The 19,491-nt window shown below is 35.5% G+C and overlaps 1 protein-coding gene across 1 annotated transcript; it reads left to right on the top strand.

The window, feature by feature from the left end:
• The first annotated feature begins 320 nt into the window (after positions 1-320).
• Positions 321-17,906, top strand: LOC109073215 (podocalyxin-like protein 2). Its single transcript, XM_042711684.1, is given in 10 exon segments — positions 321-751; positions 5,465-5,683; positions 8,898-9,068; positions 10,478-11,163; positions 12,123-12,197; positions 15,386-15,542; positions 16,333-16,394; positions 16,813-16,992; positions 17,227-17,385; positions 17,387-17,906. Coding segments are annotated over 10 exon segments (1,833 nt in total). The 5' UTR covers positions 321-717; the 3' UTR covers positions 17,477-17,906.
• The last annotated feature ends 1,585 nt before the right edge of the window (positions 17,907-19,491 follow it).

Genomic DNA, 19,491 nt, shown 5'->3' with positions numbered 1-19,491 from the left:
ATTTTCCCTCAGAAATCTGTTTACATTTCGCAACTTCTGACTTTCTTCCTCAGAATTACGAGTTCACGTTGCGAGGGAATTTAAACCTCGATATAAAACTTTAAATTGTGAGGTTAAACTTGCAGTTCTAAGAAAACTTCGAATTGTGAGAAATAAAGCGCCATAAATTGAACATAAACAGTTGCTGTTCCGTTTATTTTGTTTGCAGAAACAAGCTCGCGAAACTACCGAAAGCTAATTTAAAAACTAAAAAAAAGTGAAAAAGGGTTAACTTTATTTTGACATAGCTAAACTGTGTACTTCACTACAATCTTGTTTATGCGCTGTGTGGAATGGGCGTGGTTAATCACAATCGGCGCGTTTGATTGGTCGATGTCAGGATTCCATCGCTGTGCTTTAGCTGAAGCATGAAGCTCGGCGGGGTTTAGGACCCTGCTTCGCTGCAGCGGCTCGCCTGCAGTCACTGCGCCAGGAATCAAACCCTCCAAAATAATATATCTCTGCAAATCCATTGACTGCAAGAAGAGCAGCAGACAAACCTGCCGTCTAGTTTACCTCTCAGTCACATCACGCTTCGACTCAGTTCCGATGATTAATTGGTGTTAGTGCGTCTCGTCTAGCGCACACTGAGGTCAGTAAGTCATATATGATGCACATGCGAAAGAACTGAAGCACTGACGCGATTATTTCTCACCGCGATCATTTAAAGCTGCAGAGATGTCAGTCGCGTCTGTCCAGTGCATGATGTTTGGTGAGTTCAGTATTTTTTTTTTTGGGTTGTATGAATGCATATGTAAATATATTACAACATGTTGTTTTAATAAAAATATCAATGCATTGTATTATTATTGCTAAGTATTATTATTATACTAATCTATTTTATATGAAAATGTATGCATTAAAAATATGTATATATAGCCTACTGTAATGTTAATATGTGGTAAAAAAAATCAACCGATTATTTAATCACTGATAAATGTCAGAATACTAGTTTTGTAAGCTGGTACAGTAATCACAAGGTTTGATTTATATTGTGTCTGAAACCAATGTGCATCATCAACACTTCTCATTGTTGCCATAAGTGGAGAAAAAAAAAATAATGCATTTTCCAAGATGATCATTTATGATTTGTTGATGTGCTTTGCTTGTCCTCATCCCCAGCAGGAAGTGTCCAGTCATTGAAATCATTTAGATATTTGTGTTATTGATCAAGCGGATTGTGGCACACGCCCCTTTTTCCTCTCTATCTGGAGACCGAGCTGATGTATTCAGGTCCTGTCAGCATGATTCATCATGTAACTGAGAAAAGAACATCTCGCAGCTGTTGTGGACGCTGATTGTGTTTGGCACGCCGTGTGTGTGATGGCTTGTCATGCCCATGAGGCCACGGCTGACAGATTGTGCTGGTCAAAAGCCGCTCCAGACAGACCGATGTCCAGACACAACAATGACAGGTCAGGTTTGTTCAGTCTAATGGGAAGCACAGATTCAGGCTTAAGTCTCTTTAAGTCTCTGTTCAGCACCTCATTTCACTCTGAAATCAACTGGCATTTGATTCTTCATTCATCCTCTTTCAGTATTTTGTAAAAATACCATGTAAATAGCTTAGTATTTTTCTGAAGTACATTGGAGTGGCGTGTAAATGCCATGGAAATTACAGTACCATGATATTGTTATGAAAAGGCTACCATTTGCTGCCGTATATATACACACATACATACAGTACTGTGGTATTTTTGGACATGCTACCATGTTTTTAGCATGGTAGTCACTCAAAAATACCATAATATATGTCAAAATATTACCCAGTTTTTGTGGTATTACTATGGTAATACATTGTTTTTTGAACTTACACTATGATATTCTTTAAAAGTACATTGGAGATTTGTATATTGAACTACTGATGCCACGGTATATGCAAAATACTGTATTAATATTTAGTTTATAGTTACTGTCCCTTAATGAAAATCCATGGAAACATCAAATTAACCATGGTTTTGCTACACTAACCACACTAACTACACTAACCATAGTTTAACCATTATATTTGTAGTAAAAATGTGGTTATACAAATGGTAATCAATATACCAAAAAAAAAAAGCATACACACACAATAAAAAATACATGGTTAATTTTTTTATTTTTTTTTTTTTTTTTTTTGCTGTTTATTTGGAGTACCATGTAAATACCATGGTAATCACACAATACCATGATGTATATCAAAATATCACCCTATTTTTGTGGTATTACTTCTGGTAGTATAACGCTTTTTGAATTTATATCATGGCATACCTTGGTGTATTATATAGCTACCATGGTAAAGACTCAATGTTATGATATATACATATGTTATATAAAAGTATTTTTGATATATTCACAGTTTTTGTGAGATTACCATGGTTTTTTTTAACTTATCCCATGGTATTATTTAAGTGCTTTAGCGTACCATGGTCAAAGTGCTGTATTGCCATTTAATTTAGGTTATTATTACGATATCACTGTAGATACCATAGTATTTCCTTGGAGTAATCGCCTAATGCTATAATATAAATCAAAGTATTTCCATGTTTTTGTGGTATTGCTTTAGTAATACAATGTTTTTAGAACTTACACAATGGTATTTTTTGAAGTACGTTGGCATACAATATTGAAAACATTTGATGGCTTGGTCAAAGTACTGTATTGCCATTTAATTTAGGTTATAGTTACAGTACAGTCTTGTTTATAGATAGCATCTTTAATTGGACATTGTACCACTAGAAATACCATGGTACATGGTAATCATTCAGTACTGTGGTACAACTCATTCCATCGTTAGCAATATCAGGCACTGCAGACCTGCAGCTGCCAGTCTTAGACTTTAAATCTGTCTCGTAATGCTCAGTGCCACCTACACCCACAGGCACTGCTGCAATGTAAGCACAGCCCAGAAACCCATTCAGGTCAGGTGACACCAGTATTTATCTCGCCGCTGAGGTCGTCTTGACTTGAGCTGCTCGTATAAGACGTGGCTTTTACTCAGAGAGGTAAGGAAAAGAGACGGAGAGGATTTTAGATGGAGAAATAATTGGCAGCTGTATGTATTCACAGTGTGTTGCTGAAGTCCAGGTGGCTCACACTTCAAATCGGGCCAAGCTTTGTCGGGTTTGATGATTTATGAATCACTGTATTCTGTGTTCAGGCTCCTCGTCTCTTTCAGAGAGTCTGATACTGGCGCTGGCTGAACTGCTCATATATTTAGTACAATAGCTGCTATGTGACGGATCTGTGTTCGTTTCAGATGGCAAAGGGTTGTGTCTGAATGGATGAATGTGCACTATTCTAAGACATCTGAAATCAGTCAGACAGAAACAGGTGGGCGCTGGACATGATATGAAACCACAGTGTTTAAAAGATGTCAAGAACATGTCATATTTATTACTTTTTTATTTATTTGGAGTGACACAATGTAGACAGGTTATTGACTGTTTTTGTTGATCGATTGATTTATTTTCTGTATACATCAAAACTTCCTGAAATAAGAACTTAAATTACCAAATATCCTGTATTTTCATCTCGAAGTTGGAAATATTTTTAAAGGAATATTATTTGTCTTAGAAAACACACTAAATATTAAATGATAAGCATAAATAAGTAGACTTTTATTAATTCAGAGAACCAAGTAAAGGGAGATTTTTTTTAAGTTCTTCTTACAAATATTTTTAGCAAGATGTGTCTCTCTGCAGTTGTTAAAGTTCTTCTATTGTCCTTCCAAGTTTATGTGCAAATGATTCATCTTTGTGAGTTTCATTAGGTTTTATGATTAATGTACCATCTAACGTGTGTCCAAACTTTGAGAGCATCTCTGTGGCACAAGGCCAAGGAGCGTTCCTCAGAGATAGATGTGTTTGGGTTCAGCCGTCAGCAAATTCACATTCTTTATTCGCTGTTTAACCGAGGTCAGAAGTAGCCTTGCAGAAACTGGAGTCTACTGAGGCACAATTTGATTGCATCATCCATAATAAATGTGATCCACTGGAGTGGGACGTTGGCGGTTTCTAAGGACACACATCACTGAGATAGAGGCGACTGTGTGTTTGTTACATCACTTTTGGGCTGGTTTATTCAGTGGTACATGTTTAGGAAGCATATAAAGTTGGAGGAAAAGCCCCAAAATTTAAATTCTGTAATTAGTCTTTTTGTTGTAATCTAAGATGACCATTGTTGACCAGTGACCATGTAGGGATTGTGAAGCTCCAAAAATGACAACAAAGGCATGATGAAAGTCCATATGACTTGTGCATTGTATTCCAAGTCTTTTGAAGTCGTCCTGATAGTTTTGCATTAAGATCAGTAATTATTCACTGCTAATCTTGGCACTAAAATACCATTTAGATTTGTCATAATTCAAGAACCAATGGCGTTCGGCATCATTGACATTAAGCCGAACGCATTTTTTTTGCACCATTTTTGAATGCAAATAAGAAAATCCCATGGCAAAAAAAAAATTTTTTTGCACCATTTTTGAATGCAAATAAGAAAATCCCATGGCAACAAAGAAGTTATATAATGTCCAAATTGTGGAGAATTGTATGCTAGCTCTTACTAGGTGTACAAGTGTTGATTTTTTTTATCTTCAAGTGACATATTTTTTTGCATTTTTTCATGTTGAACGCGAGATATATTCAGACTTCCGAATGCAGAATTCAAACTTGAATAGAATGTAGAATTTCTGAGTAAATGTCATTTGGTTATTTGGTATTATACTCTCCAGCAATATCCCATTTTGGAAGTTTCTGCAGCATTGCATGTCTTGAGTTCACTGGCTGTACCGTGTCTGTAAAACCACTGGAATGTTTCCAGAAAGCAAAGTTGATCAATTCATAAATTGGAGCAGGAAGTGCCCGGTTTTTACATCCTGTTAATTACCACACAATCACACACTTGCTAGATATAATATCAGAGTCGCAGAGACGTATGCCTGCTGGTCTCCCTAATTAAACCAAGCCTCGCTAGAGAATATATTTCATTAAACTGATCCATGAATAAAAACTAAAGCCATGTCAGAATTAGAGAACTGTGTAATTGGCTTTGAAACTCCAACTAGGCTCAATCAGAAGGGCAGATGCAGATTTCCCCCCAGTTGTCACCTTTTCTGGCTGTCCAGTGTTAAAAACAGCGCTAATCCTGTGGTGACCTGGTAGGGCAAGGAAAGATAAGACCGGGTGCTTTGAGAGTACTAAGCCGCCACGATAAGGAGCCATCTGTGGTTGAAGTCCATCAGGACTCAAGATGTCTCCAGTCAGTGTTTGATGGATCTATACATCCTTGAAACCATCTGTCACTGTTGAAGCTATTAAGAATAATTAATTTGCGGTAAAAGAGTTGGTTTGGTTCATTAGTGCTGATTTTGATCTGTGTATTCAATGAGCCCGAGTTCAAAAAGTGAGCTTTTTAAATCTCTTTTCCTTTCCTTTTGGTTCAGTTCTCCTGGTTCTGGTGTGTGCCGAGGTTCTGAGAGCTGGTCCAGTTCTGGATGTTCACGTAGGCTTTAAGGAACACGATGAGGTCTCGAGGGATCGCAGGCCTGGCTTCATGGAGAGTTCTCAGGAGAGCTCTGGGTTCTTCAGCGAAGACAGCGAGGATGGCAAGAGCACTCAAATCAAGACCAAAGACAGCGGTATTGACCTAAGTGCCGTGAATGGTGAGTAGAAGCAGTAAGTCAACACATGATTCATGCATGTTACTCCAAAGTCATCAAGTTTGTGTATGTAAACTTTCAAAGGCATAAAGACTTTTTCATTTGACGTCATGAATCTCATTTGTCAAGTAGAGGTAGAGCTGAAACAACTAATCGATTTAATCGATTAAAAAATTGCAAACAAAATTTGGTTGCTTGTTTACGATCAGAAATGGGTCAAGTACTTGACTTTTGTCACCTAGGGGGGTTAATATTCTCGCTCTGACGACTATATGACTTAGTTCATTTATGAACGAAATTTGGTTGCATATTTACAGCTGAAAATAGGTCAAGTATCTATCATTTGTCAGCTAGGGGTGTTAATACAGTATTCGCTCTGACAATGATTTGACTTGATTATGAGCAAAATTTGGTTGCAATATTACATTTGAAATTGGGTCAAGTGCTTCAACAATCAATTTACTCGATTAATTTCCTATTGAAATTTGGTTGCATATTTATGTTCGAAAATTATATTAAAAACATATAAAATTATAAAAGGCACTGAATGACGACAGATTCATATTAAGTCAGTATCTCTGTATGACTCAGCCTCTAGACAGTTATTTCAACTCACAAAAATGAGAGGCAGTTAGAGGTGTAAAGTGGTGTGAACAACAGCGTTTAGGACTCGTTATCATGCGTCATTTCCTCGACACCTGCGGTTCCCTCCTGATGTTTACCTTATTTTTGTTGATTAGAGTTTTGTCGGCTTTAACAATTCCATTGATGTTTCTTCAGTCCACCTTGCGGTCGTGGAGGTGTTTGGCAGCAGTGAGTAGAGAAAATATACCCATTTTCTACACAACGCCTGGGAATTAATGTGCCTGAAAACAGTATTATTTTTAGTTCACCTGCTAGCTCGCTAAGCGCAGTGGCCTGTTTCCGGTGTGTGCATATGAGACAGAGAGAAGGACTGAGCTATCCAATCATTTTCTGCCATGAGGAGTGTGAATTTTTTTAATTTTCTCTGGTGGATATCTGACACACTCATGCTGTATGCTAACTGAGACATTACTGTTATAATTTCTCATATTATTGATTTGAACAAACCCATAATCCTACGTATTAAACTTTGGCACGTAACTCACTCACACTTATGTTTTCTTATGAAACATTTTTGGGTTAATAGTTGGTCTCTGTGGGTGCACTGAATGGACCTGAAGACAACAACACAACTATCTTTAGCTTTAGAACTTGACAAACTTGAAAATGTTTGGTCAATTGTTTTACACAAGCACATATGGAAGATGAGTGGATTTGTGCGCACAGCGGTAAATCTGAGCGTGAACACGAGAGCCCATCACACTCAACCGCTGCTGAGGAAGTAACACACATGCAGACAGACTCAACTGATCAGCCATATGGAGAGACAGGTGGACACAACTATGACTGAGAGCTTGTGTGTGTGTGTGTGTGTGTGTGTGTGTGTGTGTGTGTGTGTGTGTGTGTGTGTGTGTGTGTGTGTGTGTGTGTGTGAAGACACTTCCAGGTGTGGTGTTCTCTCCTGGCTCTGTGCCTGTACCTCCTCAAAATCAGCGTTTATCTGTTTAGGAAATAGACAGAGACTTTTGCTCAGTCTATCGTTCTATCTATCATTCTGTCTGTTGTTCTATCTATCTATCTATCTGTCTATTTATTGTTCTGTCTGTTGTTCTATCTATCTATCGTTCTGTCTGCTATTCTATCCATTCATCTATCTATCATTCTGTCTGTTCTATCTATCTATCATTCTGTCTGTTGTTCTATCGTTCTGTATCATTCTGTCTGTTGTTGTATCTATCGTTCTGTCTGTTGTTCTATCTATCATTCTGTCTGTTGTTCTATCTGTCCATCCGTCGGTCTGTCATTTTTACCATCCTGTATCTAGTTACTTTATGTCTGTCTATCTTTCTGTCTTCTATCATCCCTTCCTATCATCCAACCTTCCATCCGTCGGTCCTACCATTTTTCTATCTATCTATCGTTCTGTCTGTTGTTCTATCCATCCATCTATCTATCATTCTGTCTGTTATTCTGTCTATCTATAGTTCTGTCTGTTGTTCTATCCATCCATCTATCTATCATTCTCTGTTGTCCTATCTATCTGTCCATCCGTCAGTCTGTCTGTTGTTCTATCTATCTATCATTCTGTCTGTTGTTCTATCCATCTATCGTTCTGTCTGTTGTTCTGTCTATCTATTGCTGTCTATGTATCTGTCCAGATTTTCATCTTTCATCTATTTCTGTTGTTATATCTGTCTTTCTATTTATTGTTGTCTATGTATATCTAGATTTTTATGTAGACGTTTGTCTTTATCTATCTATCTATCTATCTATCTACCTACCTATCTATCTATCTATCTATCACCTTTCGTTCTGTCTGCTGTTCTATCCATCAATCTGTCTGTTGTTCCATATCTTTTTCTACCATCCTTCCTTCTGTTTTATTACCAATTCCTTCCTTTTAACCTTCCAGACATATCATCTAAACTAGACTAGTCTATTCTATCTATTTCTGTTGTTCTATCTATCTATTTATTGTTGTTTGTATATGTCTAGATTTTTATGTAGCTGTCAGTCTTATCTATCTATCGTTCTGTCTGTTGTTCTATTTATCTATCTGTCGTTCTGTGTTGTTCTATCGTTCTGTCTGTTGTTCTATCTATCATTCATTTTGTTGTACCATCTTACCAACCTACATTCTTTCCTTCATTCTATCTGATCTTCCAACCATCCATCCATCCTTCATTTCTATCTTTTTATCTATCTTTTTATCTATCTATCGTTTTGTCTGCTATTGCTTCCATCCATCTATCGTTCTGTCTGTTGTTCTATCTATCTATTGCTGTCTATGTATCTATCCAGATTTTCATCTAGACGTCTGTCTATTTCTGTTGTTCTATCTATCTATTGTTTCCTATGTATGTCTAGTGCTCTTTTTTTCTACTCTCACTGGAGTTTTGAGTCCTCAAGAGTCTTGTCCCTTTAATTAGTGTGAAGACCTCCAGTTACCTGATGCTTTTCATCCCAAGCCAGTAGCAGTTCAGTAATTGAACGGAGGGAGGAATGATTCCACTGGATCTTAGGCGATGTCGAGAAACACTGACTCTGTTGCTGTCAAATTTGCAGTTGTGTTATTGTTCTCTAAAAGATGCTTTCAGAAGTAGTAGATGTATCTGTTTGTTTTTGCTCTCAGAGCGCTGTCTGATGCCCAAGAAGATGGGACCTTGTCGTGGGGCGATCCCTCGCTGGCACTTTAACCCCATCACTAAAAAGTGTGAAAACTTCATATTTGGGGGCTGCAGAGAGAATCGCAATAACTTCGTGTCACTGGAGGAGTGTGCCAAAGCTTGCCACACAGTCTCTGGTACGCTGCTTTTTTTATTACATCCAGTTATGATAATTTTCTTGATAAAATATAGATATATTGTCTCTCTCCTGCTGACTCTAGACAATAGCTCTCCTCATTACAGCACTTCAGTGTGGCAGTGTGTGTGTCTCATGAATAATCAGGCTGCGTTTGAGAGCTCTTGGGTCCCTGATGTATGTGTTGTGCCAGACGCAGGTGCAGTGCTGCAGTGCAGCTGCTCCAATCTGCTGTACTCAAGAAACTAAAGATGAATAAGACAGCATGCTCCCGTCAGATCTTTCTATACCACATCCTTCTATACTATACAATGAACACAGCATTTTCTTAATCAGTGTTTTGTAATCATGTACTTGATTGCTGTATATCAATGAACTACTGTATCATGTAAAACTCAACAAACTAAATGTTTACAAGGCTATGCAATAATATAACATGCTTTTAATATGATTTAGTATACTTTATGCTTTGCTATATTATACAAGACTTTGGCAACTTTGACTTTTCGGTATCCCACTTGAGATGGCCGATATTCACTCTTTTAAACTTAGGTTATCGGTTGTTTAATAATATTAAGTCTACCGATAAGTAGTGTGTCTCTAAAGACAATGTTAAGCTATGTTTAGATGTAGCCCCAAAGAAAGATGAAAATAAGTTTATGACTATTTATATCACAACTTTGCTTCAATATAATGGCATAAATAAAATTTAATATATCAAATATTTTAATATAGTTCATTATTATAATATATCATATTGTTAAATATCTGTAATGTATATAATGATTTTATTGGTGTAGTCCAGTGTTGTTTGTTTCATTAATGCACTATTTTAGTTTTTAATAATATTTTGAAATCGTTTTATTTTTATACTTTCAATTAAATGTTAGCAAAAGTTTTTAAAAATTGGGTTGTTTTGTTTATTAATTTATTAATTTAAAATTTTCCATTAGTTTTTGTCTTAAATTGCTAGATTTTTATAAATTCTATTTCAGTTTTAGATTTAGTGGTTTCAGATGTTATATTTAGTTAAATAGTAAATCTCACTAACTGAAAAACGTTTTTGTAAAAAAAAAATTCCAAGTAACAAATGTTTTTAGTTTTAGTTAATTATAATAACCCTGGTGTAGTCTAACAGCATTAATAAAGAAATAATTATTGGCTCTCAGACACTTAATTTTTAAAATAATCGGTATTGTATCAATCATATAAAGTCAGTATTATCAGTATCAGTTGGTCTCTAAAACCCAATACTACCAAAAACCAACTACAAATACCAACTATACAGTTATAGCTAAGTATAAACATACTTTAGAATAGTTAAGTACAGTTTACCACAATTAAGTTTAGAATATGTGTACTCTATGTCTCTGAAATGTTTACAACTTTTCTTGCTTTATTTCATCACAGAATACAGCCATTCATCCCCAGAACCACCATCTTCACCACTTTCTCTGAGCCAAAAGCCCATTGTGACGAACCTCTCTTCCTCATTGCTCAACCCTACGACTGAGTCTGTGGACCCGGAGAGGTGGGAGCGTGATTCAGAATCGAGTGGCTTCTCACTGCACCCCTCCCCGGAGCCGGCAATCGCTGGTGCTGAAGGCCACGCCCACTCCACTGCCACGCCCCGCCTCGTTGGACTCGCAAGTCAGAACCAGCCAGAGGCCACAGCTGTGCCTGACAGGCGTCTGACGTCCAACGACCCGTTTGATGACGAGAGGGGCCGTGAGGTAACACAAGCGCCCACGGCTCCTGAAATCGGCCCCCTGCCCAGCCGGGAGCCCCTGCAGCCTGACAAACCACACCAGGATGATTCTGAGGAAGAGGAGGATGAGGAAGAGTTGGCAGTTTTCCCCACCGCACTCGATGAGGAGGAAGAGGACAAATGGCGGTACCTCACGCCGCTCACAACCAGACCCTCATCCTCCCCCACTTCAGACCTGCCACCCGTGGTCTTCACCGAAACCTCCTGGCAGGGGGCGCTGCTCACCACAACGGAGGATGAGGAGGGGGCGGAGCTTCGTCACGGCGGCACCGAATATCTCGCCGAAACGGAGCTTCATGACTCAGAGCTGTCCCAGGAGGCCGAGCAGGTACTCAATGGCAGAAAATAAATTAATCGAGCTCTGTAATAATATATAATACAATAGTATATGCAATAATATATTCCTTCTTGCATTAAATGTTCAAAGTATTCAGAATTCAACTGTAGTTCAGATACTCTCTGCTCAAAAATAAAAAAAAAAAGTTAATTATTGAATGAAATATATTTTTTATTTTAAATATATTTATATGTGAATATATAAAGCATCTTTATTGTATACATGTATATTATATAACATTTAAATAATGAAAAAGAATAAATATATATACTATTATTATTATATTAAAATTATTAAAAATGTCTTACTATTATTATTATGTCTAATTATAAATATATGACAAATAGTAAAATATATTATGATATGAAATGATGTATAAATATATATTAATTAGAAGAAATGGCTTGAAAGAATCAGTGCTGTTATAGTATTTATTCATATTTTGGATTAGCTTTTATTTTTATATTTTCAGTTTTTATTTTAGCTCAAGTTTTAGTATTTTTTTGTTGTGTTCTTTTGTCATTTTTGTTATTTTTTTTATATTAAATATTTATTATTTAGATTTAATTTATTTTTATTTCAGTTTATTTTATTTTAGTACTTCATCTTAAACATATTTATTTCAGTAAGTGCCAAATCAATATTTCTGATTTTCATCTATTGTCTATATATTATGTCACCCTCCGAATTTCAAAAACTTTTAAAACCATCTACAGGTGGCTCTTGCAATAAAATTCTCAGTTGTTTGTTTGGATGAAACGTGTTGTGTCTTTGTGGAAATGATTTCACAGTTGATTGATTTTATCTGACTGTGTTGGAAGAGTAATGTGTTTTTAGATTTATTCTCCAGGCAGCGCGGCAGGTTGTCAGCCAGCGTTTTGGTTAAACCACAACAATTCACTGCGATCCTTCGACTGCTAAACCCCCTCCTTGTGTTTCACTCTTTGCAGGTTATTTGCGTCGACTGGAGCAATCTCGCAGGAAAGGGCTACGTTATACTCAACATGACAGAAAACGTTGATTGTGTAAGTGCCATTTTGTTTTTTTGTTTTTTTACAAAACCCAACCCAGAACTCTCTAGCTAACCTTAACCCAGCCACACATTGTTCTTCCATATGCAAACCACTTGGCATTTTCTACAAAAAAATCAGTTTTCCCATCACGATCATCAATGGATGCTCTGCAGTGAATGGGTGCCGTCAGAATGAGGGTCCAAACAGCTGATAAAAACATCACAATAATCCACAAGTAATCCACACCAGTCCAGTCCATCAGTTAACATCTTGAGAAGCATATAGATGTGCAATTGTATGAAACTAATTTTAACTTCAAACTTTTGCTTCTGGCCAAAATATGATAATCCATAATTACGCTTCCTTCAGTAAGAAAAAGTCCATTCACTTATTAGTTCACTTATAAACGTTGCTTGATCTGTGCATATTTCTTTCTTGATTCAGACAAACTGTTTCACTGGAGAAAGCAATATTATGGACAGAGTAATTAAAATGTCTTATTTATGGATGTTTCTTAGCTTTTGTCTTCTCAAGGTGTTAACTGATGGACTGGAGTGGTGTGGATTACTTGTGGATTATTGTGATGTTTTTATCAGCTGTTTGGACTCTAATTCTGACGGCACCCATTCACTGCAGTGTCTGTTCTTCACACAAAGAAATCGTATGGCTTCTTTAGATTTAAAATATAGTGCACAAGTCATATTGGCTGGCAACTTTTACGATGGTTTTGTGGTAGTTTTCTGTAATTTTTGGAGCTTGATAGTCCCATTCATTTTGGTGTAATAATTGGCATATATGAGTAAAGATCATAAACAGATCATTTGATCTGTGACAATTTGATGAGAAATGTTCATTTTGAGATATCAGACCAGTGTTATTTTAGTATCATTACATTTCATTTTAGTTTAATTTATAGCAATTATGTTGTTTTAGTCATTTTTATTAGTTTTCTTTGTCTAAGTAGTTTTTATCTAACTTTTAGTAATTTTAGTACTTCAACTTTAAACAAAAATTTTAATCCGCTTTCGCAACAAACTGAAAATAGAGTCCCACACATTACATGCAGTTAAAAAAAATGAAATAAATATTGTGCCCATGAATTAACAATTTGTTTCCTCGACTTACTAATTAATGTCCACGTTTTATCTATTTGTTCTCTCTTTTCAGCAAATCGTGGTCATGTTGTACTTATTCGTTCCATCATTTCACTTAAGCCATGATTTAACTAAAATGAGGGAACAAATTAGTACAATGTGGCTGTGACTTACTAAATTTAGGAAACTAATAAATTAATCAGAAGTGGAAATTAATTCAGTCGTAATTAATCAGTCGTGGGAATGAATTCTTAATATCTTGTTTTTTAATGCAATTCATTTCAATTAAGGTAGGTCTATTTTTTTGTATTTTTAGTTTTATTCAACGATAACAGCACTGTCTTTGACTCAAATCACTGCAGTTTGAGACACTGTTGAGAGGAGACATGTCTTCCGCTCAGAAGAAACCTCCGAGACTTCAGCTTCAGTTCTCTGTTTTATCTTACTGCTGTCTAAAGCGACTCTGTGATGTTTCATTGGCACATATATGTTCTCGCCGGCGTAGAAGAAGCCGGTTGTCTGTTGCCACGGTAACACTCCAGTGCCACGTAATTGCAGCACGATCACGGAGAACTTTCCCCCCGCCGGTGCTCCGACAGCTGCGCGCTAAACTGCCAAATCTCCTGCGATGGAGCCCTGCTTTGAACCCAATGCCTGCAGAGGCACTGATCAGAAACCAATCCAGCCCGCTGGACGAGAGCTCGGAGACTCCGTCTGAATGACTCAGCGCTGGGAAACTGAGTCTGATTTCTGTTCAGAGGACGTCTGTTACTGAGCCTCTTGGGTGCAGACGTAAGCTGGAGAAACATCTTAGACACGACGTCTCAGTAACAGACAGAGCAGACCTGTTTTTTAGGAGGGTCACTGGTTCTCTGTCATCATAGATCATCATAGATTTATTACATTTCAAGTCCATGTTAATTCTCTTTTATATAAATACAATCTACATCTAATGTACAGTATGTTCATATTTTATTCAATTTTTATTTATTACACTATTTCATTATGTATTTATCTTTTTCATACTGTCCACTGTTACATTTACATGTATTTCATTTCTACATAAATTTTGTGCATTTATATTACCATTTTATTGCATTTATGTATTCATGATGCATTAAAGCATATATAATTATATGATTATATATGTATTTGATTTTGCTTGCTATATTACATTTCAAGGTGTATTTTTTCATGTCATGGTTTTTTTTTTTTTTTTTACATAAATACAACTTAGGTCTAATTTATGCTCACATTTTAATGTATTTTTATTTATTGGCGACACCATTTTATGATGGATTTATTATTTTTGGTCCACTATGTTGCATTAAGATTTGTAAATATTTGTGAACATTTATTCTCCCTGTTAATTTATTTATTGTTTGCGACATTGCATGGTGCATATATCATTTCTATATTTTTTCATTTTGTTTTATATTAATTCCTAGGAGCATTTTCTGACAAATACTATGTAGTTTTTCATTTACATAAATACACTTAAAACCTATTTATATTCACATTTTACTTTCACTTTATTTATTGATTACATCGTGTAATTTAAAAAAAAATATTCTGTCCACTATATTACATTGAAATATATTTCATTTTGACATAAATACATTTGCACATTTAAACTCCCATTTTTATTGTATGTATTTATTATTAGCAACATTACATGTCTTAAAGTATTTTATATATGTATTTAAATTTGTCCTCTATATTACATTTCAGTGTATTTTCTGACAAATTCCACGTAATTTTTCATTTACATAAATGCAACCGACGCCCTATTTACGCTCACATTTTACTTTATATTTATTTATTCATTACACTTTTTTTATGCTGTACTTAATTATTTAGTTTTGTCTATTATAATATATTTAATTTTTACATAAATATTGTACAAATTTACACTATCAGTTTATTGTATGTATTTATTGATAGCAGCATTTCATGTGCTTTTTCATTATATATTTAATTTAGGATTTTATATCCCTCCACACACACACAAAAAGGTTTTTTTTTTTTTTTACACCACTGTATTTCTCAGTTTTACCATTTTAGGACCGTTTTTGTGATGGTTTGTGTCTTGTGTGTGTCTCACAGGATGAGTTTCGTATGGAGAGCGGCGACACACTCCTGGAGATGCTGGAAAACACTTTCTCCAGAAAGATGAACATCCCACAAGGCTCTTGGCTCATTTTCCTCAGCAAACCCACACAGCAGGACCACCAGCTCCTGATGGCCTTAGCCAGCGAGCAGGGTAACACACACACACACACACACACACTTACTCAGGGCCTCTGTGGTCACATGTAATGTGAGGTTTATTGTTAAAATGAGAGGTGTAAGTAATATCTTACAAAGCCTGTCAAAGGCTTGTTTGAGGTCGCAAAATCAAAGGAATAAAATGAGTAATCATGTTTTGCTTGAAGAAAATAAACCATTTAAGTACCGTTTAAGATATTTTGCATTTGTGACATTTTTATCATCATTTTCATGTCATGTTTTGTGCCCTCAATTCTTATTATCAAAATAAAGAAATTAGTTTACACTTATTTTTACGGTGTCAGTGTTGTATTCAAGTACTCAGTAATATTATTTAACAACATGTACTTACTGTATGGTTAGGATTAGTGCTTGGTTTTGGGTTATTGCATGTTTTTATGTATACTTTATTTTATTACTATAGCAAGTTCATGTAACGTGTAACAAGGACACTATAAAATAACGTGTTACTAGAAATTATTAAAGTACTCATACGATATGGTAGTATTTGTAGTACTGAATGTAATTTATTTTATAATTTTCTTTAAACGTGTTCAGGTAATAATTTAATGAATAAAAACAATAATTTGGTGGATTGCATTACTGAGAATTTTAGGGGTAAGTATACTTGGTATTAAAATAATGTCACAATGAAAAAAAAAAAAGTTTTGACCCAAATTGTTCTTTAGATTTACACACTTTCTTAAAAAAAAAAAGAGAAAAAAAAAAAAACACTCTATAGTATTTTAGTCTAATTTTCTTTTCACAATGTCTTTTCGGTAAAGAAATCATCCCTCCAAAAGACGTCCTGTCAATGCTGGGGGAAATCAGAAGAGGTCTATACGAGGTATGACTGAAATGCAGAAAATAATAATAAAATAAACACATTTATGCAATATGTATAATAAATATTTATTAATATTATTAATAATAATGACTATGAATTATTATTAAAGGGTTAGTTCACCAATGAAAATGATATCATTAATGACTCACCCTCATGTCGTTCCAAACCCGTAAGACCTCGGAACACAGTATAAGATATTTTAGATTTAGTCCAAGAGCTTTCTGTCCCTCCATTGAAAATGTATGTGTTCCGAAGATGAACGGAGGTCTTACGGGTTTGGAACGACATGAGGGTGAGTCATTAATGACATAATTTTAATTTTTCGGTGAACTAACCCTTTAATACTATTATTTTTAATTTAATATTTTTATTACAATAATTATAATATTTTAATTATTATTTTTATTCAATCATTCAGATCGGAATTCAGAATTATTCGACCGTGAGCACGTGCCACTCGAGGCCCAGTCAGACCCGTAGCGACTACGGGAAGCTGTTTGTGGTTCTAGTGATCATCGGATCGGTTTGCGTGCTCATTATTGCTTCTGGAATCATCTATATCTGCTGGCAGCGTCGTTTACCCAAACTAAAAAACATGGTAGGTCTTTGATACGGTGTTTGCTTTAAAAAAAAAAAAAATCTGAGGTAACCTTTACGAGTCCAGATGTTCTGTGGTAATGACAAATTATGCTGTCAACAGAGCTCATATCCAACTCGAATTCTAATTACTAACCTCAACATTCCCTGAAAGCCGTTTCGGGTTCAAAATCATTTACTAATCGTCTGTTTCGTCCTCTTTTTTTGTCTGTTCTGGTTTACGGCGCGTCCAAAGTCGAGAGGCGAAGAACTGAACTTTGTGGAGAACGGTTGCCATGACAACCCCACACTGGACGTAACCAGCGACAGCCAATCAGAGATGCAGGAGAAGAAACACAGCGCCAATGGCGTGGCGGCGGGCGGAGACGCGGGAAGCGGTTGGCAGGTGCTCGTCAAAAAAACCCGGAAAAAACAAGAAACAAAAAAAAGAAAAACACACACACCTAAAATCGCGAAAAAAACAATCAGAAAAAACGGCATGGTAGAACAAGTATCGCATTACAGACTATGAAGGCACAAAATATTTTCAAGCTTTTTCAAAACATCTGCTCTATAAAATGTGACGTCTTTTGGCTTGGTATGATGTTTTTCTTTATCTGCATTACTAAATTCAGACGGACTAAAAAGCGACTTGTGTGATATGGGACAATTTTTCAGTGCAGAATTTATTTAAATCGAATGTGTCAAACAATCAGTGAGGCATTTTATAATTTAAAATTAGTTACAAATTTCTTATAAAATAGTTTTTTGCACTGTTGAAGCAATAGTTGTAATCCACAAACGTGAAATATGTCGTTTAACTCGCACACGTCATTCCAAATTTATGCACTTACTTTTTCTGTGGATCGAAAAAAAAAGAAAAAAAAAACGAGAATTTTGAAGGATCTTGACAAGATTTCGTTTCAAAAAAAACGATACATACCAACAACAAAAAAAAAAAATAATAATAATAAAAAGTTGATAATATTATAGGCCTATATAGTTGATAAACCAATGGTAGAAACCTAACGCCATCTTAAAAGTCTGTGTAAAGCAATATTAAATGTGTTTGAGTTTGTCACACCACTGAAAGTCTATTAACAACCAAAAAAATCATAAATAAAAAAAAAAAAACTAAGGCAGTTAAATAAAAAAATTTATTTATTTTGGGTGAATTAAATAAGCCTTTACACAGACTTCAAAATACGTTTTATGAAATTGTGCGTAAAGATTCTTCAAATCTTGTTTCATGGAAAAAATATTTTGGCAGTTAAATGAATTACAGAAAAAAACACTAGTGTACTTGAAGACCGAGAACCCTGATAGCACATGTACATCTCACAGACATCTATGTGATGTGCGTTTACATCTGCAAGACGTGTTTTTAGAGTATTTGCTCATCTGCAGTATGTCTATTTTCGTTTCCTATCAGATGTCAAACAGACGTTTAGAAGATGTCTTTAAGATGTTTATGATTTAGAATGCTTGTAAAACTGACATCTTAAAGAAGTCTATCAGATGCTTTCCAGATGAAGCGATCTTTAAACAGACATCTTGCAGACGTACCTGTGCTAACTGGGAAAGAGATTGTACCAAGGTTTGTTGTAGATGTAGACAGTGTATCTCTAATACGCTATAATCAGTCATTCTCGTTTTTTACATATTTCAATGCAAGTATTTACAGTTAAGCAGGCTGCATATTGTGTTTTTACAAGCTGAATGCTGGATGGACGCCTATCTGCCTTGCTCCTTTATTGTGCATCGGAATGGCTGCTCATTTCTGGATTGATGTTGCTATTTATTTATTATATTTTTTATATTGCACCTTTAACGTTGCTCAGAACCAACGGCCTCCAAAGCAGAACAAGATTCTCGCTACAAAAGAATCTTTCATGTAGAAATGTGTTGAATGGAGCTAGGTAACGATTTCTTTTATATGTTTCCAGTGTTCATTGAAGTTGTTCAATCTTTTAAATGCAAACGTAAACGGTGATCACAATCAAAAAAAAAAAAAGTGTCAAATTAGCTATCATAGTGATGAGCTTGTTTATGGTACAGTATATGTGTCATATAAAGAACAATCTTATTTGTCGCAATAGAAAGGCTTTTCTTTATGCATTTTAAGTGCATGAAACAATGTAGTGTCTATGCACATGTCAGGGGTCAACTGATTGTACACAATTTAGCAAACATGAACCGTTCATGTTTTACAGATTTAAATGGTTAGTACGCCAGAACGCTGTATATAACGTACATGCATTTTTGTTTGTTTATTAAGCCTTGACGATGTAGGAGAGTTTGACGCCAGTGTTGAACGCTTGTTTTGTATCTTTCTGTCATGGTACAAGAGCTATTAGCAAATTTGCACTTTTTCCATTTTGATTTTGTACCTCAAACTGCTTTATGTATCTGATTGTAAGGAGGTTTGGATCGCGTTGTTTTTCTGGTAATTTTATGCTATCCCACCTATTAAAAATGCAAAAAAAAATACAAATAAAATAAATGTTTTGAGAACTCTTGT

The sequence above is a fragment of the Cyprinus carpio genome, chromosome A22 (genome assembly GCF_018340385.1).
Source record: "Cyprinus carpio isolate SPL01 chromosome A22, ASM1834038v1, whole genome shotgun sequence".
Lineage (NCBI taxonomy): Eukaryota > Metazoa > Chordata > Actinopteri > Cypriniformes > Cyprinidae > Cyprinus > Cyprinus carpio.
The sequence above is the reverse complement of the archived record's forward strand: the minus strand, read 5'-3'. Positions and strand labels throughout refer to the sequence as shown.